The following is a 26,236-nucleotide window of genomic DNA, read 5'->3' as shown; positions in this document are numbered from 1 at the left end:
CTTCTTTCTACCCTTTGAGGTGTATTTATTATTGTCTTCTCTGATATTATCGTATGCCTATTATTATACTTTCCAAGTGACTACTAAAGCTTTCTATCTTCCTATAAAATAGTTAACCATGAATACCTTTTGTATGTGCAGTTTCTCAAAGCCTTTCAGAATCACAGGATTCTTTCAAATGACTAATTACTGCAAATCTGGTGCCTGTGTAATGCTATCCAGCAAGCAGCTGCTTCATGTTGAAGAGAAGCTAAGAGCTCTTTTTGGTTTTGTTCATTTAAAATCATTTGCTTCTTATTTAATATCTGCAAAGAAGGCAGTCACATCATCATAGAATGTGCTGTTGTAAATTCTGGATTGTTTCCATGGGTTCCGCCTTACATCTGCATGGTGTTTAAAGCCACCGCTTCCTTTCTCTTCCTAGTCATTCAGGCCCTTTCGCCTCATAATCCAATGTCATGCTGAATGACAGAAAATTGAAGTTGAATTTATTTGACTATAGAGAAGGACTACTCAGAACAATGCACTTATTTAAGAACTCCTTGCCTCAGAAACTGAAGGAGCTGTTTTGTGCAGGTGGCTTAGACTCTCTGCTGCTTCTCCTGACTGTGTTCCTTTATTTCTTAGGAACAGGAACTGGGCATTCTGCTTCTGGAAACAAAGGACCCTGCTAGTCTACGCCAACCTTTAATAAGATCATTCAGAACCACAGAGACCATCCTATGTTTTTGTTTTTTAAAATATCCCTTAGCACTTCTTGATTACAAAAAAAAAAAAAATACAACAAAAAATGAAAAGCAGCCATGAAAATATATAAATCATCTTCCAGTAACACACCAGGGGGCTTTTTACATTGTGAGATTTTCATAATGAATTATGTTTCCTCAGCTCTATGAAATGCTTTTTTCTGCTTAAAGAAAATGCTTTCTTGGTAGGTGCTGCTTACATTTCTGTTTCTGTTTACTTAATGTGACAACCTTCATGGGTTCTTGTTTTTAAAGGTAAAACATTCATTTACTTTACCAATATTCAGAGCTGTTGTAAGACACATGGCACACAATCATGGTGGCAGTGTCTCCTCTGCTGGTTCTACACTGTGAACCAAAGACTAACCTGTGTTTATTCTGAAGAGGGGAAGAGAAACATGTGGAGAAAGAATAACCCTTTGTAAAGCACACACTAGCTTTGCCGTTATTCCTGTGCAGGGGTGTGTGGCATAGCCTGTTTTATTTGGAACCTGGTAAATGCTGGAACTCTGATGCAGCTGTATACTGACATGTGAGCCTCAGAACACTTTCTGGTTTTATTTTATGTGCATTGGTGTTTTGCCTGCCTGTATGTCTAGGCAAGGGTGTCAGATCTTGGAGTTACAGACATTTGTGAGCTGCCGTGTCCTCTGGAAGTGCAGTTAGTGCTCAACTACTGAGCCATCTATCCAGCCCTGTTTTCTTTTCCTTCCTTCCTTCCTTCCTTCCTTCCTTCCTTCCTTCCTTCCTTCCTTCCTTCCTTCCTTCCTTCCTTCCTCCCTCCCTCCCTCCCTCCCTCCCTCCCTCCCTCCCTCCCTTCCTTCTTTCCTTCCTTCCTTCTAGTATAGTACTTTTTAATGTTACTGAAATGAGCTTGATTTAGTGACTATTTTTAGCATATGCTACTCTACTAGTTCTCAGATAATTGAGAATTAATTACATAAAATTTACATTCCAACTAACAGTTCTCTGTGAACTGTTTAAAGCTAATCAATTTTAACTGTTGCCTTAGAAATACTAACAAACTTTTATCACATGGACTCAGATCCACTCATGATTATATCCTGACAGAAGCACCAAGGAGCATCCAGCAAGAAAGCAGGATGGTTGTCTGTATTGCTTGCTCCATGAAATTAGTTACAAGGGCACCACATTTGTCTTTATTCTTTCACCAGTAATGCTTCTCATTTTGTAATGTATATCTCTTTAAAAGTTAAGAGACTGCAACTGGCCTAGAACAAGGCTCACCACACTTCTCTGACAAACAGTATTTGCTTGTGAGTTTTCTGTTTCAGGAGTCATCATGAGCAAGAAAAACTTTGGGATCAGGCAGAACAACTCAGTTTGAGCCATTAGATCACTTGGCAGCTTGCTGAATGAGCCTACTTTCATCTTTCCTCTTTCCATTTACAATAATCAAAATACCTGCGTTCCCTTCCTGGAAACTATGACCACAAATGAACAAAGGCAGGGTGAGCGTAGCATCCACCAGTGAACACCAGCTCCTCCCTCTTCGGAGGGGAGCACTATGCTCAGCACATGGGCATAGCATCCCATCAGTGAACACCCGCTCCTCCCTCATCAGAGCCAACCCTGCCAGCAGCCGTCTGCAGCCTGCTGTGCTTAGTTACGCAATCACATGCTACAGAACATTCAAAATAAGGTTTCTGGGTTTTGAAAGATTTTCTAAAAAAACTATATTTCATATTATTTTCTCTTTTGTTCCTGGGAAAAGGTGTACCCTGAAAATATCATTAGTAAGTCCATAGTTGGATCTTGTTTTGAGGGGCTGTCCCCTCAGCAGACTTAAACTTCTTCAGAAAGATTGCCTGCTGGCTGGCTGGCTGGCTGATTTCCTGATTTCAAGAATGGAACAATGCACTCAGAGAGGGTCTCATTTTTTTTCTCTTCATCTGAAAAATGAGACAATTGGAACCAGTCTGGCATTTCGAAGGAATGACGTTAAATAATGCATGTGGGGAGATATTGCTCAAAGAACACAAACATCTCATGTAGATAGGTGGGGAATTTAATAACTCTGTTGTATAACATGATGATTATTAGTCAACAGAATTATTTTAAAAACTTTAAGAGTAAATTTGAAGTGTATTGGTGTGTTAATAAGCTTGTTATCCATTCCATAATGTATACATGTTTCAAAGTGTGATATACATGACGTAAAATTTTACATGTTCATTAAAATAATTAAAATCTAAAAATGAAGGTATTATATTTTTCTAGGTATTTATATCTTTATATAAATACCTAGAAAACTCTTTTTTTGTTGTTTTTTTTCGGTCAGGGTTTCTCTGTGTAGCACTGGCTGTCCTGGAACTCACTCTGTAGACCAGGCTGGCCTCTAACCCAGAAGTCTGCCTGCCTCTGCCTCCCAAGTACTGGGATTAAAGGTGTGTGCCACCACTGCCCGGCGAAAACTTTTTTTTAAATTTTTTATTTTATTTATCTACATTTCAAATTCTATCCCTTTTCCCAGTTTCCCCTCTGCAAGCCCCTTATCCTGTCCCCCCTTACCCTGCTTCTATGAGGGTGCTCCCTCACCCATCCACCCACTCCTGCCTCACCACCCTAACATTCCTCTACACTGGGGCATCAAGCCTTCATGGAGCCAAGGGCCTCCCCTCACATTGATGCTGCATAAAGTACCTTCAGCTCCTTCAGTCCTTCCCCTAACTCCTCCATCGGGGTCCCTGTGCTCAGTCCAGTGGTTGGCTGCAAGCCTCCGCATCTGAACTGGTCAGAATCTGGCAGAGCATCTCAGGAGACAGCTATATCAGGCTCCTGTCAGTAAGCACTTCTTATCATCTGCAATAGTATCTGGGTTTGGTGTCTGCATGTGGGATGGATTCCCAGGTGAGGCAGTCTCTGGATGGCCTTTCCTTCAGTCTCTGCTCCATTCTTTGTCCCTGTATTTCCTTTAGACAGGAGCAATTCTGGGTTAAAATTTTGGAGATGGGTAGGTGGCCCCATCCTTCAACCAGGGGGCCATGCCTAACCTCTGGATATGGTCTTGACAGATTCTCCCTCTCCTTTGTGGGGTATTCAGCTAATGTCATCCCTGTGGGGTCCTGGGAGGCTCTTGCTTTTCTGGTATCTAGGGCTTTCTGGTTGCTTCCCCCAGTTCCCCATCCCCCATTGCTACAGACTTCAATTTCCTGACCCGCTGCACATCTCCTCCATCTCCTCCCATACCTGATTGAACTTCCCCTCTTTTTCCCCTCTCCCTCCTCTCTTCTTCCCCAGTCTCTCCCATCCTCTACTTCCCTTGATTTTTTTTGTTCCCCCTTCTAAGTAGGACTGAAGTATATACTCTTTGGTGCTCCTTCCTCTTGAGCTTCATGTGGTCCATGAGTTGTATTATAGGTATTCCATGCTCTTAAAAATATGGAACACTTCACGAGTTTCCGTGTCATCCTTGCACGGGGGCCATGCTAATCTTCTGTGTATCGTTCCAATTTTAATATATGTGCTGCTGAAGCGAGCACCCTAGAAAATTCTTATGAGAACATTTGTTTAGAGTGAATTTGCTTTTTGATTGAGGAACTAGCTCATCAGATAGATAGATAGATAGATAGATAGATAGATAGATAGATAGATAGATAGATAGATATAGATAGATAGGAAGGAAGGAAGGAAGGAAGGAAAGCATGCTATAGATTTACATAGAAGTTTGGCTCATGTATATAGCTTCATTAAAATATGTCAAATTTACTATTAAAAGGGATATTAAAATGTTTGATATAGCTAGAATATAAAAATTTGATAATTCCCTTGTTTTGAATGACTTTTTCTGTATAAACTGGCTAGTTCATTTGTGTGGTTTCCTTTTGTACCTTAAATGCTCCTGGGGAGTGAGGTGGAGTCAGGCTTCAGCCCACAATCCTCACAACAGCCTTCTGGCAGGACTGAGATAAGCCAAGGCTCAACACGCACTACACATGGCTTCTGGAATAATCCTTCTCAAATACTCCCTAAATTTCCTAGATGACAGCTGTGTGGAAACCAGTTGCCTGTGCGGTGTTCTCTTGCCTTTTGAAGCTATTAAAATGCCTTGTAGATGCTACTCAGAGTTAAGCTATCAACCATGAGCCTGGCATGTGATTATGTCTTTCATTTCTATCCAGAAGCCTCAGTAGGTTTGGGAAGAGAAGTACAGACAGCCAAACGTTTTAAGAAGTGAGCCACATGATCAGAAATGTATGGAGTGTGCCAGCAACATAAATTTCCTTGAAAACACTAGAAAGGTTACCCTGTTAGGAGCTTGCAAATAAGCCTGACAAGTGAAGGGGGGCAAAGGCCCGTTGAGTGGGCTGTTGTGAGGTCTCGGGCATCTTGCATAGAACAATACAGGCAAAGTGGAAGGAACACCTGTATCATTCTTAGGAAGCTCGAGGGGACTTCAGAGGGGTCCGGTTGAGTTTATAAAAGCACCTAGGCACTAGTGTAGCAGTAGCTTTTAGCTACACCACTTTGGCTCCCAGCTGGTCACATGTGTGCACCCGTCCAGGAGTTATTTGGATTCACAAGTGGAACACACACACGCACACACACACACACAGACACACACACACACAGACACACACACACGTTAGTTTTTGACAATCTGTGACTAGTTCGAAGACTGGGTATTCCTAAACCTTCCCTTGCTAGCAAATCCTCCCCTCTGGCACTCCTGAGACTCCTAAACCTTCCCCTGCTACCTTATGCCCAATTGGAGAAGTGCCCAATGGCCACTTACCCGAATTCTTATGTGGCTGGTTGGCTTTCTCTCCTGCAGCTTTTAGTTCCCATCCTTCTCCCCGAGTCATGGTAACTACCCATTCTTTCCAAAGCAGTGTAGCTAAAAACTCTCGCTACACACAGTACACTAATGACCATGCTGTGTCGTTTCAGATTTACAGTGTCAAGTAGAGGCACTTGGGTTGAGACTTCAGAAGACAGCAAAGGAGCTGGACAACTGTAAGGAGATGCTCATGTAAGGGGCAACACTAAACAGCTGTAAGAAGAGCTTGCCATTGATGTGTCACAAATCTAAGCCTTTGGAAAGACCCCAGAGTGTCATCTTTAGGCAATGCTTTAGTTGTAGGTGATGGTCTGCTGTGGCTTCCTGTGGCTCTGTTGTAGCCTGAAATGATTATTGATGGACCTGTTACTCTTTTAACTCAGTAAAGTGTTTCTGTCCCCCAGGAAAGAACCTAGGAGTTGTTTCTTGACCTCTAGGCTGGGATCAAGTAGAGAAGGTTACCTTAGCTATGTGGCTGATTTCTCCTGATGTTCAAATGAAGGAATTCTCTCATTTTTTTTAATATTCATTTCTTTACTGTCCACAACATTTCACTTAAATTTTATGAATTGTTGTTTCTTAAAATATCTAATTTCAAGTTCAAAACAGAGTGCTTTTGAAATGTTGAGTATGTTTTATGATAATGAGTAAGAAATATTGGAAATCAAATGATAAGAAAATGGCCTATAAAATACCCAATGGTGGGGAAGTGGCCAAGCACTTACTGTGTAAAATCCTGCATTTTGAATGTCCAGTGCCCAGTTAAAGCCAGGCATGTAGCACCTGGCTATAACCTTAGTGTTTCTGTGATGAGAGCTAGGCAGGAGAGCCTTTAGAATCCATAGCCAGCCTGACATACGTGAATGCAAAGCAACAGATGCTATGGAAAACATGGTAAAAGACAAGGACCTCCACATGTACACTATGACACATACATACCCCCCCCCACACACGCGCGCGCGCGCACACACACACACACACACCCATCTTAGAGAGAGAAACAGAGAGAGGGGGGAAAGAGAGGTAATACACACATATAAAAAGTACCCAGGGCAGTATTTGTTTTAAAAAATAATTTACTTCAGGAATTTGAAGACTACTTTATATGTAAACATGGTATATCTATAATTATAATGCTAAAATAAAATGCACATGATCTTTGAAAAAAAAGTACACCATTTTACTCCTTGATGTACAATCTGGGAGGCTGGTTTCAGTTCCTGTAGTCACAAGGCTCAGCCTCATAAATATAAATATTAGGATGCTTAGCAACCAAATGTTTGTGTTGACCATGGCTGTGCCTAAGAACAATGTGTTTAATCAAATATTGAACAACATAAAAAGGAGCAAATTCCAGAAATGCCTAATGAAATTAGTGTATAGTTAGATTATTTGTAGCAAGTGCTTTGTTTTAGAAAAACAAGAAGTTAATAGTACAGTAAGGTCAGAGGTTTGGTGACCTGGGTAGGATGCTAGGGTAAGCGATGAGAAAGCAGGGAATCCTTGGTGCCTTTTCTTCCTCAGGTACAAGAAGTAAGTTTCTGTGAGATAAGAAACATGAAAAAGAAACATGAGAGCAATTGCAAAAATAAAAAAGTCCCTGTTCTGTCTATAATATCAGAGGACTGTGTCCATATGGAAGTCTTGTGGAGGCACAGCCTCATCAGACCACAGCTACTGTGTGACGTTTGCTTCTTTTGTTATTACCATTGTTATTGTTGCTATTATCGTGTGTGTATGTACGTACGTATGTATGTGTGTGTGTGTATGCGTGTGCATGCACTCAAGCATGGCTGTTCAAAGCACATACATACTATGGCACATGTACAGACATCAGAGACCAGCTTATGAGACTCAGTTCTCTCCTTCCATCATACATGTGCAAGGACTTAAACTCGGATCTGCAGGGTTGGAGACATATGTTTTTACCTCTGAGTTGACCCAACTTGACCTTGCTGACCCAACCCTTGCTCCTTGGAGCTCAGGCAGTGGTGAGGGGAGGGGACTGGAGTGATACTGCTCTTTCAGAGGACCCAAATTTGGCTCCCAGCCCTCACATCAAGCAGCTCTGAACTGTTTTTAGGTAGGATCTTGGATAAGTAAGATGGATACAAAAGGAAAGAACAAGATTAAAACTTATTGGTTGATGCACAATCTGAGTTGTTGTGTTGTTGTTGTTGTTGTTTTTTGGAGTAGTTTTGCACAGAATCTTTGTTTAATCAAGGAGTCATTTTATTTAACATTAACATAAGCCTTGTGCTGTTTTGCTAAATGTACTTTCTCTGATATTTGAACCTGAGTACTGAAAAATGGTAGGAGTCAAGGCAGAGCAGGTTGAGGAGGAAACATGCCACCTCCTGACAGTCCATCATACTAACTGCTCACGAGGGAATTGCCCTAGTATTGCAGGAATACTGTGCTGTCCTATCAGCTTACAGAAGTGCTGCTTCCCACCCACAGGAGAGCTGCTTCAATGAAAACTTGGAGTGAGTGCCCACTTTTAGAAAACATGGGTTCTTAACAAGCCACTTAAAAGGGTCTCTGGTGCTAGAGACCTTGTTCTATGCACGTCTGTACCTCCTCCAGTCTATGCTCCACCTGCATTCTGTCTGCTGTGTGGAGTAAATGGGGTGGGGGCTGGGGAGCACTTGGGATCAAATCCCAGGAGACTCACTGTGCTCAGAGATCACCAGCTCTCTACACATTATTATTTAATAGGTATGAATTTGTGCTTTGACCAATGATAAATTTGAATTGAAAGTAATTTACTCAAAAATTTGACGTACAGGAAGCAGGAAAGATGGCTCAGCAATTAGCAGCAATGATTGTTCTTGCAAAGGACCAGGGTTCAGTTCTACACAGTGCCTCACCACCATGTTAATTTCAGTTCCAGGGGATGCAGAACCCTCTCCTGACCTCTGAAGACATACAGGTGGCATGCATACATGCAAACATGCATGCATACATACATACATAACATACATACATAACATACATACATTACATACATACATACATACATACATACATACATGTAAAACACTCATCTGATAATAAGAGAGTTTCTATTCATACTCAAACATCTTTGGTCTTTTAGAAATTAGAAAATATTGTAGAATCTTCGTTCTTTAAATTTTTAATTCTGACTTCTGTGGGTACTGGTGACCTTTCTCAATTCAATTTGATGTAATTTTTGTGTTGTTTAAAATTTCTAGAGCTGGGGAGGAGATAGTTAAATGGTAGAGAACTTGCCTTACATGTGGGAGGCCCTGCACTTAATCCCCACCACTACAAATAAAACAAAAATAAAATAAAACATATGCATTTAAAATAAGATTTCTCATACATAGATAGAATTGGCTAGCTTTTCCCACATAAGATTTTTAAGAATGGTTTATCCACATTGTTATGTTCTTTTATGTGTTTTTGAGATGGGGTCTCCTATAGCCCAGGCTAGCCTGAAACATGCTACTTGACAAAGAATGACCTTAAACTTCTGATCCTCCTACTCCCATCTCCCAAATGCTAAGTACTGGGGTGACAAGCATAGACCACCATGCTCAGTTTTATGTGGTGATGGGGATAGACCCCAAGGCTTCATGCATGCTAGACATGTATATATGTATATGTATATATATATATATATATATATATATATATATATATATATAGAGAGAGAGAGAGAGAGAGAGAGAGAGAGAGAGAGAGGAGAGGAGAGAGAATGAGAGAGAATCCAGTAGTTCCTCAGTCCACAAGACTGTGTGTCTCTCAGCTGGTATTCAGTATATGTTGGCATCCTGAAGAAGTAAGCTCTAATGCCAGTGAGGCTATGGACTTGCTAGAAAGATGAGGGCAAGCAAACAAATATTAAAGGCTTTCTTCTTTCATGTCCTTACAAAGGCTACCAACACAAGGTATGGCCCAGATTAAAGGTGTGTCTTCCAAAATCCAGATTAAAGGCCTGTGTTTTCCTATCTCAAAGATATGAATTAAAAATGAATCTACCTACTTCAAATTAAGCAAAAATCCCTCACAGGTTTGCTCCCATTTTTGGATTTTAGTTAATTCCAGATGTAGTCAAGTTGGCAACTAAAAATAGCCATCACATGTGATCTTCCTCTTCCACGTAGCTCAGCTTGTTTGAAAATGTCTTTCCATCCTTATGGTTTATATATTCTTGGGAAGGGTGCTAGTGAATCTGGTCAGTTTCAGGGACTTCCTGAAACTTTTGAGTTGTTTACTTCCTGAGCTTAACTAGTTTCCCTGAAGGATGGAATAGTCCTGTTAGAACATCCTATATTTTAAGGAACTTCCTTTCAAGATGGAATGTTTTACTTGGAAGCAAATTGGTGTGCAACAGTGGGCTACAGAATGTGTTTAAGACCAGCCTGAACAATTTAGAAAGACTGTGTCTCAAAATGAAAAAGGGCTGAAGTTAATGCATAGTGGTAAAGAATTATCTGGCATGCAAAATATGCTAGACATTATTTTTAATATATTTATATGGGGATGTGAAATATATTTGCATTATGTTCATACATTACCAGCAATATTATGAGGGGTTTTGATGTTCTTGTAAATATTAACTGTGTACACATATATCAGGATAAAATAGATAGATACAGATATACTGAGTGTGTGTGTATGTGTGTATTAGCATAGAGACAGGTAAATAAGACAAGAAAAACTACCATAGACAGAACTTTCCAGGAACTTTGAAAGCTGATGCAAAGAAAGGACAGTAAAAGGTTTGACCTTAATGAGCCATGAGAAAGAAGAAAGCCAGTCATGTACTGCCAGTGTTAGACTACAGTAGGGAAGCTTTCTTTCTTTCTTTCTTTCTTTCTTTCTTTCTTTCTTTCTTTCTTTCTTTCTTTCTTTCTTTCTTTCTTTCTTTCTTTCTTTCTCTCTCTCTCTCTCTCTCCCTCCCTCCCTCCCTCCCTCCCTCCCTCCCTTCCTTCCTTCCTTCCTTTCTTTCTTTCTTTCTCTCTCTCTCTCTCCCTTTCTTTCTTTCTTTCTTTCTTTCTTTCTTTCTTTCTTTCTTTCTTTCTTATTGGATATTTTCTGTATTTACATTTCAAATGTTATCCCCTTTCCTGGTCCTCCTGTAGGCAAGCTTGTTCTCCAGTTCATTAGGACTTCAAGAGCATGAATCCCGAGGAGTTGGTAAAAACTCGTCTAGATACTCTCATGCCAGATCCGTTTTGGTATATAATTTGGAGTAATCGTATACTCTGCATATTCTGATGGTTATATAAGGAAAGCCCCTCTGAGGAATCACAATTGGATCACTTAAGCCAGATGGCCCATCATCAAAAGCTTCCTATCAGTCAAACTAGGGTTTACAGAGGCTTCCCTACCTGCTTAGACGAAAGCAATGCATGTAGGGATTCATTGCCCAAGACAAAGCTCAAACCACACAGCAGGTAGCAAACTCTGTGCCTTACCACATTTCCAAAATTTAACAGGAAAGCAGACAGACAGAGAATTGGAAAGCCAACTATGAACACGACAAAAATTTACAAAGTATATGACAAAAACTAATCTAAGCCCCATACTACTCCTCAAAGTGACTAGGAATCAATTAGAAATTTGACCTAATTTGACCTAAGAAATTCAAATTATCAACAGAAGACATTTAAACTAGTAAAATTGATATTTATATATCCAGAATTGTATATATAAAAGAAAAAATAACAGTTATGAAAAACAAGCTATTAGGAATTGAAGGATTAAACATGTGACCATAAAAATTATCCCTTTCATATTAGATATGAATGCACACACTTGACATGGGTTTAAATGAACTGAATAAATAATTGATACAATTATTAAGTTACCTGCCAAGAATATACAGGAATGAGAGTGAGGTTTGTGCAGTATGCTTATATATCTCCTGAAGATTTTATTTTCATGAATACAGTAAGAGGAATAACTTCATTTAAATATTTTGGAATTTGTCAATTAGTAATTAATATAGTAGTTGTCAATCCCTTATCCACAATGGCTATGCTTCAAGACTCAGTGCCAGCCGGGCATGGTGGCACATGCCTTTAATCCCAGCACTCGGGAGGCAGAGGCAGGCGGATTTCTGAGTTTGAGGCTAGCCTGGTCTACCAAGTGAGTTCCAGGACAGCCAGGGCTACAAACCTTATCTCAAAAAACCAAAAAAAAAAAAAAAAAAAAAAAAAAAAAAAAAAGGTCAGTGCCTAGCAAGATATAGTAGCATATTCTTTTAATCACGGCAACAGAAAGCAGAGGTACATGGATCTCTGAGCTCTAGGCCTTTCTGGTCTACATAGTGAATTCCAGGACAGCCAGAGTTACATAGTGCACCCTGTTTCAAACAAAACAAAAATCCTCCTTCAGTCCTAAACCACCATAGGTAGTATTAAACCGTACACACACAGTTTTTCCTGTACCTTCTTTAGTTACTTTTCTATTGTTGTGTTAAAAGATCATGACCAAGGCAATTCATGAAAGAAAGCATTTAATTGGGGCTTACAGTCTCAGAGGGTTGGAGTCCATGATGGCAGAACAAAAGCATGGCAGCAGGAACAGCTGAGAACTCACATCTTTATCCACAAGCAGGAGTAGAGAAAGGGCATATTAGGAATGGCAGTAGCCTTTTGAGACCTCAAAGTCTACTCCACCCCTCTCCAGTGACATACCTCCTTCAACAAGACTGTATCTCCCAATCCCTCCCAAACAATTCCACCAACTAGGGACCATGAATTCACTTATCTAAGCCTTTGGGGGTACATTCTCAGTTTTAAATTGCTCACAATTCTGACAACTGTTATGAACTCTACTGCCCTACCCCATCCCACCAAGGTTAGCCATCACTTTGCTCTGTGTGCTCACATTCTAGAAGCTATACTGCTCAGCAATCAGATCTACTCCTGTTTCACACCGTGTCTGCTTTTAAGTACTCTTTACATAGCAGCCCTAGGACCATAGTACATAGTCACTTACCGCGCTTCATCAGGTAGACCTTGTAAGTATCTCATTAGACAGCGAACACAGTATAATAGGATATGAAAGAGAGCTTATTCCTTCAACTTTCATTGCATTATGACTATCTTATCATTTGCTTAATATGTAAATTAAACTTTGGGCACACAGATGTGGTGGACTGAGAATGCCCCCCAAAAGGCTTAGATGAACGAATACATGGTCCCCAGTTGGTGGAATTGTATGTCTAAAATGGTTACCCAAAACACATTTTCTAACCTCTGGCCCCTGGTGGCATGCTTATACTTGATTAGCAGCTACCGCTCATCACTTAACAGTCTGTGCCACAATAGGCTTCTATCTATTGGGGGTATTAATGTGTGAAGCCCTTTAACACGGCTGGACACTCTATTAGAGCTTTTGCTCTTATTAGCATATAACTGTTAATGTTCTGATTTCCCAGTACCTCTGTGATGACTTGTGAGAATTTTTTTGTCTGGATATAACCTGGTGACATTTTGCTGTATGATGTCACTACTTGTTACATGGTCTGATCTCAAGTAGTGTCTAGTTTGCTTTCTACTGCTGTGACAAACAACATGACCAGAAGTGACTTATGGAGGAAAGGGTTTATTTGAACTTCTGGCATACAGTCCATTATACAAGAGAGTCAGGGCAGGAAATCAGGCCAGGAACCTGGAAGTAGGAATTGATCCAGAGACCATGAAGGAATGTTGCTAATTGGCTTGCTCCCCCTGACTTGCTCAGCCACAACTCAGGACTACCTGCTAAGGGGTAGCTCCACCCACAGTGGGCTAGGCCTTCTCACATTAATGTTAATCAAGAAATGCCACAGGTCAGTCAGATGGGAGCATTTCCTCTACCCAGATGACCCCAGCTTGTGCCAAGTTGACAAAAAACAAAACAAAACACCCAACCAAACCAAACCAAAACCGAAAAACAAACAAACAAACAAAAAACAACTAATGGTAAGGGTGGTATCAGGAAACAGGCAAGAAACTGAGTGTCTTACCCTGCAGACCTTCTCCAGGGCAGCAGCTCTATTTCCCTCTAGTGATTCTGTCTTCACCAGTGCTGTGTGGAATCTGCCCTATGCACTTGAAGTTTGGAAACCAGCAGAGCTCCTACCTGGGGCTCCCTCTACTAAGCTATATCCTATTCGGGTTTAACCCTTCTCTTCCCAGAAGTTGAGTTTGCTCTGGTTCTTAGGGACAGAAAGACTAGCATTTTCTGCCAGAGTTTTAATTCCTCTGCATGGTTCTTACTGAGACTGTCCCCAGGCTTAAAATGACATGAGAAACAACCAGACTCTATAGTGTCATTTCATTCCAAGGTCATTTTGAATCTCCCCACTTTTGGTCAGTTCCCCAAACTGTAAGATGGGATCCCACTTGGTTTTTGTGGGGTTTGTTTGAAAATGTTCAGAGCATAACCTTCTTAGCTAAATATGACCCACCTGGCCAATATGAGTCCTGGTAGGTGTTCACTTGGCTAAGTACATCTTTAAATAATAACAATGTAAATATTTTAAGATATGGAAAATATTTTATTTTGAAATAATGAATTTTAACTATTTCAAAATACTTTTGCCTTAGGAAAAAATCTAATGATGCTGAAAGCTGTGAAAGAGAACTTAGAAAACTGAAGTTTGAATCCATTATCTCTGAGTCAAGGTATATACTGAAAAATTTTAATAAACATTTTAATAACTGAATTTAAACTATATTTAAAGATCATCTTACTAAGAGTGCGCATCCTGCTATTTTCTTGCTTACATATGTAATACCTAGTTGTACCCCTAATACCTCGCAGTTGCTCCCTGCTTTTGTCTCTGCCTACAGTGGCATCACTACTATTTTCTTTGCGGTGGCAAAAGCAACTTAAGGGGAGAAGAGTTTGTGTTTGGTTCATGAGTTAAGAAGGAAAGGAGTCAGGTCCATAGAATGGCGGACACATGAAGCTCACAGTCATGTAGGCAGGAAACAGATAAATGCTGGTGCTCTATGCTTTTCCTTCTCGCTCAGCGTGATATGACAGTGCTGAGGCAGTTCTTCCCCCTCTTTTAAACCTCTCTCAGAGCCGCCTTATAGATAATCCCAAAGAAGTATTTCTACGATGAGTCTAAGTCCTGCCACCCTGATGTGGAGATACACAGAGCAGCCCCCACCCCTTGCCAACTTGACTTCCAAACACATTACATCTGATCACTCCACCCTGGCCATCTTGGGAGGCATACCCATAGTCTTTAAAATCCCAACTTTCCCAAAACCCAAAGTTTCTCCTCAGACCTAAGGTAGTTAAATTTCTCCCCTAAGGTAGACCTAAGGGGAGAAATGAATTGTAGCATGGTAAAATCTAACCAAAGCAACTCAAGACCCTTCAGGACAAATGCCAAATCCTGAAGCACCAGGTCACACGTCCAGGGCTTGTGAAAGAATGACCCCGCCTTCCACAGCACCCGTCCCTCCAAGCCCGCCTCCTATGGTACTTATAACCTTTCTCTTAGGCTATCTTCTTGCCAGGCTTGTAACCTCCTCAGGATCCCTAGGATGCTGGCCTCTCTAATACCATGTCATCTCCATGGCAACATAGGCTCCACCAGCACAGCTTTAAGAAGAGCCTCTTGGTGAGACCTCCTGAGAACCCTTGTATTTTGCATGCCTCTAAGCCCAGCACCAGGTAGATGGCACTGCCTAGTTCTGCTGCCAACTTTTTATCACAACATGTCTAAATCTGAGAAAGTGCTTTCCAAAACTGTTCAGTCCAGTCTCTCATCTAAGTGAGTGTGCATGTATGCATTTTCACCATTTGACACCTTTGATGAGGAGGTGGTGGAGGCACCGTTCCCATTTTCCATGAGTATAGTTTGAGGCTTGTCTTGAATGGTTTGAATCTGTGAAGTTGCAACTATTTCATCTGCCCTCGCCTGGTCAGCAACTTTAAACTGGCAGTCCTTCACAAAAGTGCATGTTTTTCTTATCATTCTGCTTGACTTATCACTCCTTGTCACAGTGAGCAGTGACCACGGCACAGCCTGACTCTTCTTCTGCCCTCGCATTGCAACCAAATGAGTCCTTCGGTTTTGAATCCAGTCTCATTCAAGTACATGGGACATGAGGGGAGCCGTGTTCTTTTCCAGAACATTACATGAATGGCCCAAATGATCCCTTGTTCTCTTCTGAGGAGTCTCATGATCCACAGTTCCATTGTCTGCATTTCTCTCAGCATTTTGAGAGTTTTATTTTCTGCTACAATGGCTTATTACAAGAAAAGCATTCACAGGCTTCTCTTGCCCCAACCTCCAGACCCTTTCACATTCTGTGCACAAACCAGTCCCCAAGGCCTAAGAGCCACATGCTCAGTGTATCTCACTCTTTGAATCCAATTTTCTGTTCCTTTTCTCTTCATGACCAGGGTAAGCCTTCCCATTCCCCTTCTCATTCCAAAGGTGAGGAACAGAATTGTAGCAAGGTAAGATCTAACTAAGGCATCTCAAACTCACCCAAACACCAAATCAGGGGTTTGTTTTAGCTCAATTTTAAGAACACAGCTCATTATGACAGGGAAGACATGGTAGTAATAGCGTAAGGGAACTAGTTACATCTTACACAGTCAGGAACTAGAGAGCACTGACTATGTGAACCCAGATTCCTCTTTTCTTTTTTTTTTTTTAAATTCAGCCTGGACCTCAGGCTGTGGGATTGTGTTGCCTATGTTCATAGTGTTCTCTATGTATCTTCCCTCCTTGCTTAAACCTTTCAGAAAGACCCCCATAGACACATGCAGAATCCATAGTGAGTCTCAGTCCAGCCAAGTTGGTAAGGAAGATTAGTAATCACAGCGGGGAAAATTTAGCATCATAGCACTATCCATGTTTTTAACATCTTTGTTTTGTTTTTTTAGTTATATTATGATCAAAGTTCAAATGAAAGTTCTACAAAATATAAAATCATACTCTAACTTTAAAATCATCTAATGCATGTTCGAGATATTTTGTTTCTTATTCCTTTTAGGCACAAAAGGCTACTTAAAGAAAAAGAAGACTCTTTAATTACTTGCCAACAATTATATAAAACCATACAGGAAGAGCTGACAACAAAAGAAAGACAAGAGGAAGATGTAAAACGAAGAATCAACCTCACAGAAAATGAACTAGAGATCACTAAATCTCTCCTGCTTCAGACACAGGAAGAAATCTTAACACTGAAAAATGAAAGGTACAGTCAAGAATAATTCCTTAGAAAATGTTATCTTTAAATAAGCATTCACTATATATTTAAAACGCCAATATGGATATTATAATAATATTAAAGTCGGGACTTCTGACACATTTCACAAGTAAGTTTACTGAACGTCGTTGCCTCACTCCCAAGTGATCAGGCTGAGTCTCATAACTGCTGTGTGAGCCTTGCAGATGGACAAGGCAGAGATGGTGTTCCGCTTGCATGGCTCTCAGGATTTTATTCAAATTTGATCATTTGTGAATATTTATAACCTTACCCAAACATGGGTGGATTTTGGGTTTTGACGTAAAAATGTTTGCTGGCTTTTTACCATTCTTCCTTTTTACTGACTCCTCATTAACTGTCTTTCTGAGCTCCATGAAGGCAGTGTCAATGGTACTACTGAAGCATTCCGGCGCAGACAAAGGCTCTCACGATGCTTTGTTCTCATCACTTACCTTTGTCTTAGCATTTTCTGAAATAACATTTCAGCTCTGCTTTCTTTCTTGTTTAATTTGCCTAGAATGTCTTCGACTCCTTCTTTTGTTTTAATTGTATATCTAACATATAGCATAAAATTTGGTATTTCCCTGTTGATTTTTTAAAAAAGAGGCAAAGAGAATATTCTGCTTATATGTATTGATTGAATTATTACATTCTAAAATATAGTAAGCCTTATAAGGACAGAAGAGGGCCAGCAAGATGGTTGGTAAAGGCTGGGCAATCTGGAGGTGGTGTCAATGGGACTGATTTTTCTTTTCATTATTCTCTGTACATAGGAAGCTGATGATTGATTAGCTATTTGTTATTATATAATTTAAAAGAAACGTTATTTGTTGCTTTGGTGTGTGTGTGCTGGCACACACACCACAGTGTACGGGTGAAGGTCAGAGGACAACTTTGTGGCACTGGTTCTCTCCTTCTACCCTTATGCAGGCTTGGTGGATGAATTCAGATTGCCAGGCCCTTACCAACCATGTTGCTGGCCATCTTCTATCAATTTATTCTCATTAAAAATATTTGTTAGTCTTATGAGTACCATTTACACACACACACACACACACATACACACACACACATATAGTTCTCCTTCATAATGATAGCTCTTTCCTGAGAATAGCTCTGGGGTAGGGCTGCAGCAGTAGATGGCAGACATATCATAATTAGGTAGCTGGGTTTGTTGCTCAGAACTCTTTCACCCCAGTTCTTGCATGGACTATGGGAGTCATCGGTTTGTACTGCTGGCTGGCAGATCTTCAAGACACAAGGCTTATCTTTGTGCTTCCTGGGCTGATTTTGTTTCTTCTTCTCTTTAAGCCACAACTGCAGAACTAATGTCACCCACATTTCTTCCTCACTTTGAGATATCAGTAACCCGACTCTTGCAACAATGTTGTCTTTGTACCTACCTAACATAAACCTCTTTTCTTCTTCCTTTTATAATTATATAGTATATGTAGAGCTCATATGTCAGATGCCACATATAACAGCAGATAGCATGTTAGAAGCTGCAATCTAATAAGCAAGAAATTTAGAAAAGCCAGGCTTTCTCAAGGATGACCCGCTGGAAGACTGAGCATGCGTAAGGGTTTACACATACAATTATAGTATAATTAGAGCTATATTAGAAATACATACCGATGACCCTAGGCATATCAATGACTTCAGAACTTTCCTGTATGTATATGTAATATGGGTTGACAACCAGTGGCCATAATGATTGACAATCTTCTGAAAACAATTAATGTATTCTATAGAGAACATACATAATTACAATCCTGAAAAAGATACATTGTAATAAATAAAATGCTCAGAAGTCTTTGGTTTAGAACCTTGGTCATTTGAATAATTCATGCTATCTAGGACTCCATTTTTGATGATGCTGGAGCAAGGCTTATCTGTGTACTCAGGTGAACTCTATCTGCCATGGTGGGCACTGAGCTCCTCCCATCTTCTAAGTGTTTCTGAAATTCTTCTTTGAGGATCAGTCTAAGTACACGTGATCTACATTATCTTTGGTGTGATGAACATTCTCCCCTTAGGAACAAATCAATATAACTTACAAGCAACGGGAAGTAATAAGACATATTTAGTATTAGATACACTGAAAAGACTCATAGCTGCCCATGGTGGTACACACCTGTACTCCCAGCATGGAAGAGGCCAAGGCAGGAGCATCACTGTAAGTTTGAAGTGAGACCAGGCCAGCCAAAGCTACATAATATGACCCTGCCTCAAAAACCAATAAGGAACACACTGGTGAAGCAAGGACTCTGTACTTTGTGTGCTTCTGAGTTGAACAAACATAGATTTGCCTCCCAGCTTGGCCACCGTCAAGCTTGGGTAACCCAACATTATTAACTCATTTCCTTATGTGCAAACCGGGCATGCTAATACCAGTTTCTGTGCATGATAAAGCATGTAGCAGTATGCCTTCTAGGTTGCAGACACTTTGAAGTATTATTTCTTTTAGTTCTTTTTTTTTTTTTTTTTTGTAGCTCCTTGGAGCATCATTTTTATAGTCTGTTGTCACTATTTAGGTACTCAGCAAATATCTGTTGAATTCAGTTTGTCTGGTTATTCATGATATGTAACAATTAATCCTTGGGGTGATTCCATTTTGATGTCATTATCAGCGCATAGCATTACCAAAGGATGAGCTCAATACTATCTTCAATAATATAACAAAATTTTCTCCCCAGACTCACTATCTTCTCTGGTTTCCTATTCATCAACAGCTTCGAGAACAGCACACTTGCCCAGCTTCTTATGCCATAATAGCATACTTGCTGTTTTTAATGGAGGCAGGAGCTGTAGCAAAATCAAAATTATCTCTTTGATTGACAATGTGAAGACATCTCTAAAAGAACAACTTGTGAAATGGGACTCAAAGCTGTTGTTTTGGCATTCTGGTTTGACGTTTGTTTGCAGTTACATTTTTAACTATAATTAAGGGAATCTAAAATTTTGCATTTATATAAGAAATTAAAGTCTCATTTTCTCTTGGGGTTGAGAATTTAAAAGTTAGCTTTTAAAATAAATATCCTTAATTGCAAGTATATCCTAATTTGCCTATTGTGTCAACTCTGAAAATGTTAATTAAAAGAAAACTCTGGTGAGATTGTAACATGTTAGAGATAGCCATAGTTGTGTTTGAGAAGCTTGCAGAAGAAAGGCAACATGACACACTACAGAAATCCCTACATTGGCACAACTGGCACTAGCTTGGCCACGTGTGAATTATATCACCTAATGGTTTGCTCTCTGGCCTTCAATTGTTCTAACATTGGGAGAATTGTACAAACATATTTCTAAGGAATGATAACCATTGCATCCCCAGAAACACGAGCAGCTCCTGACACACAGCAGGCACTCGGTACTGCTAGGCAGCTAGGTATCTGATAGCTGGATGTGGGCGTATTTCATCCCCATCAAACCACTGATCACAAGATTTGAAACTGGGAAGCTCCTCCCAAATTTTCTAGGGCTCCTGACTTGCTGAAAATAGGAGCTAGGCGTACAATAGCTGTGCAAGATTCGCATGGAAATCTCCATTATTTGATTCTTAATAAACACAAGTTTAGGACTTAAATCTGTGGCATTTCCTATAATTCTAAGACACCATTATCTCTGGAACCAGTTCTGAAGATGTTCAGTATCTACATGAATGTAGCTTTAACTTTTTGAGACGTGAATAGATCTTTATAATTAATGTTATTATCTTCCCCAATTCCTCTAGGTTTCTAATAAACTGTAATCAGAGTTAGTCCTTTTAGCTTGTTTCTATACAAGAATGCTTTCTCTTATCACTGTATTGTAATCTTAGTGTGCAAGTCCTTCCATGGGTATCCTGCCTGAGTGTGGTTCTCATTTGGGGAATCAGGATTAATCATCACTGTATACATTATTCATTGTCAATTCTATTCTAATCCAGTGAGTTCTTAGAATACCATGCATATGCCATCTCTCTCTCTTATCCCATTAAAGACTTCTTTCATAAAGGCTCAGAAAGGACTCAGAGAGGTAGAAAGATCTTTGTTTTTTGTGGGACTGTCCTAACAGACTTAACAATTCCTTGTAGATTTAGTGCGCAATGCTCACTTTTAACCCATGTTTGAACCTAGTCCTATGTCAGCTGCTGCAGCCTACCAGGCCTGGAGTTTTTATTCCAGTAAACAGTGTTTTCTGCATGAGGATACTGAATAGGGAGTGTATTTTACATCCCATGGTTTCAAAATGAAAAGATATTCAGATATTCAGTATTCTATAAACTGATGATGTGACTGGTTTATGGTATGGGAAAGGGAAGGGCTTTTGTTGGAGAGAGAGAGAGAGAGAGAGAGAGAGAGAGAGAGAGATATCCAGAGGCCTTTGGAGGAATCCAGAGAATAGAGAGAGAAAGTAGCAGACTGAACATGGTCAGCAGAGTAAGCTTGACCATGAGGGAGGGAGGAGCATGGGGACATAGAGAAAGAGAGAGTAAGACAAGATAAAGAGAGAAAACTGTGGGAGAGACAGAGGAGACAAAGGGAGGGAGAGGGAGGCACAGAGGGAGCATAGCCACTCATAGCTAGCCATGTGCTCTCTTTGGTTCTGGAGACCTCACTTGTAGCCAGCACAAGTGGCCTCGCACCACAGCCTGCCAGACAGACTTGCCTTGAGAAATCCTGTTCCCAGCAGGCCTCCACAGGTGCCAAGACCCATCTGATCACTTTTAATGAACACATTAAATCACTTTTAATGAACACTTTAATGGACATAAAAGTCCAGCCATGTCTATTCTATGATCCTGGCCCTTTTAATATTCAGTGCCATTTTAATTGAAGTGCTTCTTTATTCCTATTGATAGCTGTTCATTTTCTTGATCAAATTTACTATAGTAAGATTTTAGGGTTTTACCAGTTGAATAATATTACTTCAAATTAGACCAGTATACTTGTGTACTGTTGATTTAATTACAAATAATCATAGTTTTAGTGGCTAAGGAAACATAAATATGTTATCTTACACTTCTATCTTATTAGAAGTCCAAATAACTTAACCACTATTAAAAACGTTCATTGGAAAACTAAGAAGAGACTTAAAAGACAACTCATAGATTGAAGTAATATATTTGTAAAAGATATATCTAATAAGGGATTTTTTTCCAGAATACAAAAAGAATATTAGAAACTCAGCTTTATGAACATAAACAGCCAGTGAGCAAAAGAGTTGTGCAGACATCTTACCAAACAAGGCTAGTCAGTACATAAAGAAATGAGACATCCTATGTCTATACATTTACCCAAGAGAAGTGAACCATACAAACATGCATGGGTACAGTGACTTTGTTTGTAATAGTCAAAGTCTGTGATCAATCTAAGTATCCATCAGTAGATGACTAGAGAAAATGGTGTGGTTGCATTTGTACAATGGAACACTACTCAGGGTAAAAATAAATGGACTAATTAATGATGCACAGTACAGCATAGATAAATTTAGACATAATTGTGCTGAATTAAAGATGCTACAACAAAAAAGAACACACTATGTTTCCATCCATATAGAAAGCATAGATGTATTCTAAAAATGGAAAATCAACAGCAAATACACTGTAGACTCACAGGAGGCAATTCAAGAAACAGTAGATTACAAGGGAGTGGGGATGGGGAAATGGCTATGCTATTTACACTCAGTTCTTACCAGACTTGGTCACTTACCATTGAGATGTGAACAGAAGTTTTCAAATATCTGTTTTGATCATTCTTCTTTTCTGTCTGCTGCAAAAGCACCATCCTCAGGTAGAACTTGCTCCTAACGTGGGGTTCGAAAACAGGACCTGTGGAGGAGAACAGCAGATAGCACATTCTGTGAGCAAAACATAAGCATTTGTATTGTAGGACATGAGGATTCAGGTGTAAGGCCTGAGGAATTATTTCAATAAAACAGCAGTCGGGTGGAAAGTTGGGTCCATGAGTCATACTCAAATTTGTCTGAGCTGCAGATAAAATTTAGGAATTGTCAGGGCCTGAATCAAATTAGGAGGTGAGTCTGCACCTGAGAAATGTCCAGAGACACACACCACACACACATACACACACACACACACACACACACACACACACACACGCTCCTGTGTTTCCTGTTGTCACCTCTCTTTGCCACCCTGAACTTGCCCGTTTAGGTTTACTTCCTCTGCTCCAGCTCAAAGATGGCTGTGTGTATGCCTCTGCCTCACACCCAAAGACGATTTTCTTTTTTAATTCTCTAGACTTTAAACCACAACTGTAGTGACTAATTTGCCTGTCACCAGGAACAGAGAGCAGTGACACTCTCTGCTCAGGCAGCACCTTGGTCTTGACCTGGAAGTCTCCTCCTCCCACAGAACCTTCTCCTTTGTACTTCTCCTTTGTCAGTGATTTTTTTTTTCTTCTCAAGTTCCTAAAAGACCTGTAGATAGCTTAATGGACATCATCCCCAACCACTCAGTCCAGAAAAGAGAACCTTCCTTTTAGCTTTGAAGTCCCCTTGTGCTTCTCCACAGGCCCATGCAGTCTTCTCTTCTGCTGTGGTAATCATCCCAGCAATCTCGGATAAAAAGGAACACCTGCAAATTGATAAAGAACCTTTTCTAACCTACAAACCTGTTATGCCCCTGCTTTTCTGTAATTTTTAATCAATTATGCTTCTAGTCCTAAAGATGCTAGACTTTACACATGATTTATCTTGATAGAGTTAGACTCATGGGGCTTGGGATACAGATTAGGGGACGGCTCGGCCTTAGCATATGTGGAATCCTGGGTTTGATGCCCAGTGCGCACCCTGAACTCATACTCCATGCATTGTTCTGTGGTTTTGCCTTTGTGCTCAGTGTTCAGTTGCAGAGATTTGAGCAGTGTGTAAAGGGCCTTCTGATTCCTGATCTCTGTTGTAACCTGAGAGACACCACAATTTATCAGTCTGTTCCAACTTTCTCTCATAGTTTTTGACATATGCAGAAATATCATTTGTTTAGTTCTAAGTATATCCAAATACTAATTATGACTTTTAGTTTGATCTATAGCTAATTCAGAAACATTTAAATTTTTGAAGTACATGGAGGTATCTTATTTATACTTTGTAACTGACGTGTTTTTACAGAATGTAAACTCTCTGTTAGGAATGTAATCTAAGGTATATACATTTTAAAAAATTGGTTGCCATGTTCACAACATAAAATAAATAGATGAAATAAAATGTAATGGTATTTTATTTAACCTTATATATCCACAACATATATCATCAAATCTTTTGCAGGCAATGAGCAAGAGTTATGAAAGAGGATATAAAGCCAATTGTTTTTTTCTAGTAATAACTCTATTATGGATTTTTAATTTTTGGTAGTGGATAAGTACATAAAAATATATTATATAGTGACAATATAAAATCCAGTGGGAGGCCCCACAGCTTTTGTTCCCAATGGCTCCAACTATAGAGAAGTTCATTGAGTTGTATAGTCTTTGGGTATGTCTGGTTAATTTTAGTGTGTGCTTTTTTAAATTTTGCTATGTTTTTATAATATTTAAAATAAAAAAATAAATGTGCAGACTTTAAAAGTTGTTGTAGGTACTTTAGATTATCAGTCTAAATTTTCAAATCTGACATGTCTGTCATACAGCCCATCTCAGCCGTATTTAAATGTCTAGTACTCTATGATATTGGACAATACAAATTATAGTAAAATGGCTGCCTAAAATTTTTAGATTTGATAAAATTTATTTTTGGGCCTAGTGTATAGTCAATGTCATATGAACTAGAAAATAATTAGGAGATTTTTACAACTTGCATGCAAGGTTTTACATACTAACTTCAAGTCAGCCTTCTTATTTGCATTCAGTCTCCTCTCTTCCCCACACTACCTCTCTCTGTGACCCTCCCTTGCTCCATTACAGCTCCTGGAGCGTGAGTCAGTTCTAATGCAGCCTGCAGCTGCACAGTGTATGTTTGCATGGCTATTTGCAGCAGTCCTGGAATGGAGTTTTATAACTAAGGGAGCTGTGTTGCCTTTTTTTGTGAGTTTGTCCACAGTGCTGTAGAGTTGTTAGTTTTGCTTTAGAGCTATGCTAATTTCTTTAATTTGAACCTATTTTAAGTTGAAAAAACAAGTTTAAGATATTCATAGTAAAATAAGCCGATTATCATTTTAGCCCCCAGAGAAAGGCTTTGTTCTAAAAGTCTGTTTGCCTGGTAGCACTGCTCACATTCTTCCCTTTAATATGCAGCTGTAAAGTGTCCCCACACATTCCATCTCCATCTTTACCTGCCCTTGTTTTAGGGCATTTTGTGTGAAGAACACAGAAGTACAGTTGCTTATTTAGTTTGTATTGCTTTCTCTCTCCTTCTACCATTGCAGGTATTGTTATTTTATTCTTCCTAGTCCCCACCTTTTTCTGTTCAGTATAGGCTTTTTAGGGAAAGGATTGTTGGAGTTTTGTGTATTTTCTCAGTAATTTTTTTCACTAGCAATATATTTCATCTCTATTTCATCTCTATTATTTTAGTTGTTACTATTAAAATTCTATGATGCATATTTAATGAGGACAAAAAAATTAATATCTTGAATTCAGTTCAAACAATGCAAAGAGCAAGGCATACTTGAGCTCTGATATCTTCTTGACACAGCCTACATTTTCCCCAGTTTGCTAGAGATTTTTTTGTTAGCCTCTCTAATTACATATAATCAAAGTTACTTTATACAGATAATATTAACTTGCACATACTACATGCCAGCCTACTACATAACTTTCAGGGCAAAGTGCAAAATAAATGTAGGCCCTTTTGTTTAAACTGAAAGTTTTTTCCTGTGACAGTCTTCCCCTCAACTTGTTAGGGTGGATTTTGTTTTTATTTAATGTCACACTCCCTCAGACATGGCACTACCAGAGTATAAGAATAGACTCTTGACTGGTTTGGTTCCCTAGTATGAGTCCTGCTCCACTGAAGCAGACCGTGGCAGCAGTGGGTAAAAATGGAGAATGTAGGGAGCTGGCAAGGCTGAGATGGGGTTGGAATTGAGGCTCCAAGACGCTAGCACATGCTTAGTTGACCTACTGTCTTAGTTAGTATTATGGCACTGTGAAGAGACACATGACCGTGGCAACTCTTATAAAGGAAAACATTTAATTGAGGCTGGCTTACAGTTCAGGGGTTTAGTCTATCCTTGTCATGGCAGAAAGCATGGCAGCATGCAGGCAGACATGGTACTGGAGAAGTAGCTAGAGTTCTACATCTGGATCAACAGGCAGCAGAAGTGACAGCCACCGAGCCTGGGTTTGGGCTTCTGAGGCCTTAAAGCACACCCCCTAGTGATGCACTTCCTCCACACCTCCTAATAGTGTCACTCACTGTGGATCTGTGAGTGTGGGTTGTTTTTACTCCAGCCACCACATTCCATTCCCCGGTACCCATAGGCTTGTAGCCATGTCATAATGTGAAATGCATTTAGTCCAACTTCAAAAGTCCCCATAGTCTAT

General features: G+C 39.8%; 1 protein-coding gene and 1 non-coding gene across 3 annotated transcripts in view; one reads left to right on the top strand and one right to left on the bottom strand.

The window, feature by feature from the left end:
* The window catches only part of Lekr1 (leucine, glutamate and lysine rich 1), a 186,797-nt gene that overhangs the window by 115,801 nt on the left and 44,760 nt on the right, over positions 1-26,236 (top strand). For both annotated transcript variants that reach the window (XR_003836153.2, XM_029474779.1), the window contains exons 7-9: positions 5,658-5,739; positions 14,118-14,195; positions 16,536-16,739. Coding sequence is in view for 1 of the 2 variants with exons in the window: in XM_029474779.1 (XP_029330639.1) it covers positions 5,658-5,739; positions 14,118-14,195; positions 16,536-16,739 (364 nt within the window). In the remaining variant the exon portion in view is untranslated. The remainder of the gene's footprint in view (positions 1-5,657; positions 5,740-14,117; positions 14,196-16,535; positions 16,740-26,236) is intronic.
* Positions 4,143-4,249, bottom strand: LOC115030838 (U6 spliceosomal RNA). Its single transcript, XR_003836398.1, has one exon. It is a non-coding gene; the product is annotated as a U6 spliceosomal RNA (small nuclear RNA).

This window comes from Mus caroli, unplaced genomic scaffold (genome assembly GCF_978045245.1).
Source record: "Mus caroli unplaced genomic scaffold, Mus_caroli_1 scaffold_3, whole genome shotgun sequence".
NCBI lineage: Eukaryota > Metazoa > Chordata > Mammalia > Rodentia > Muridae > Mus > Mus caroli.
This window is presented reverse-complemented; position numbering and strand designations above follow the sequence as displayed.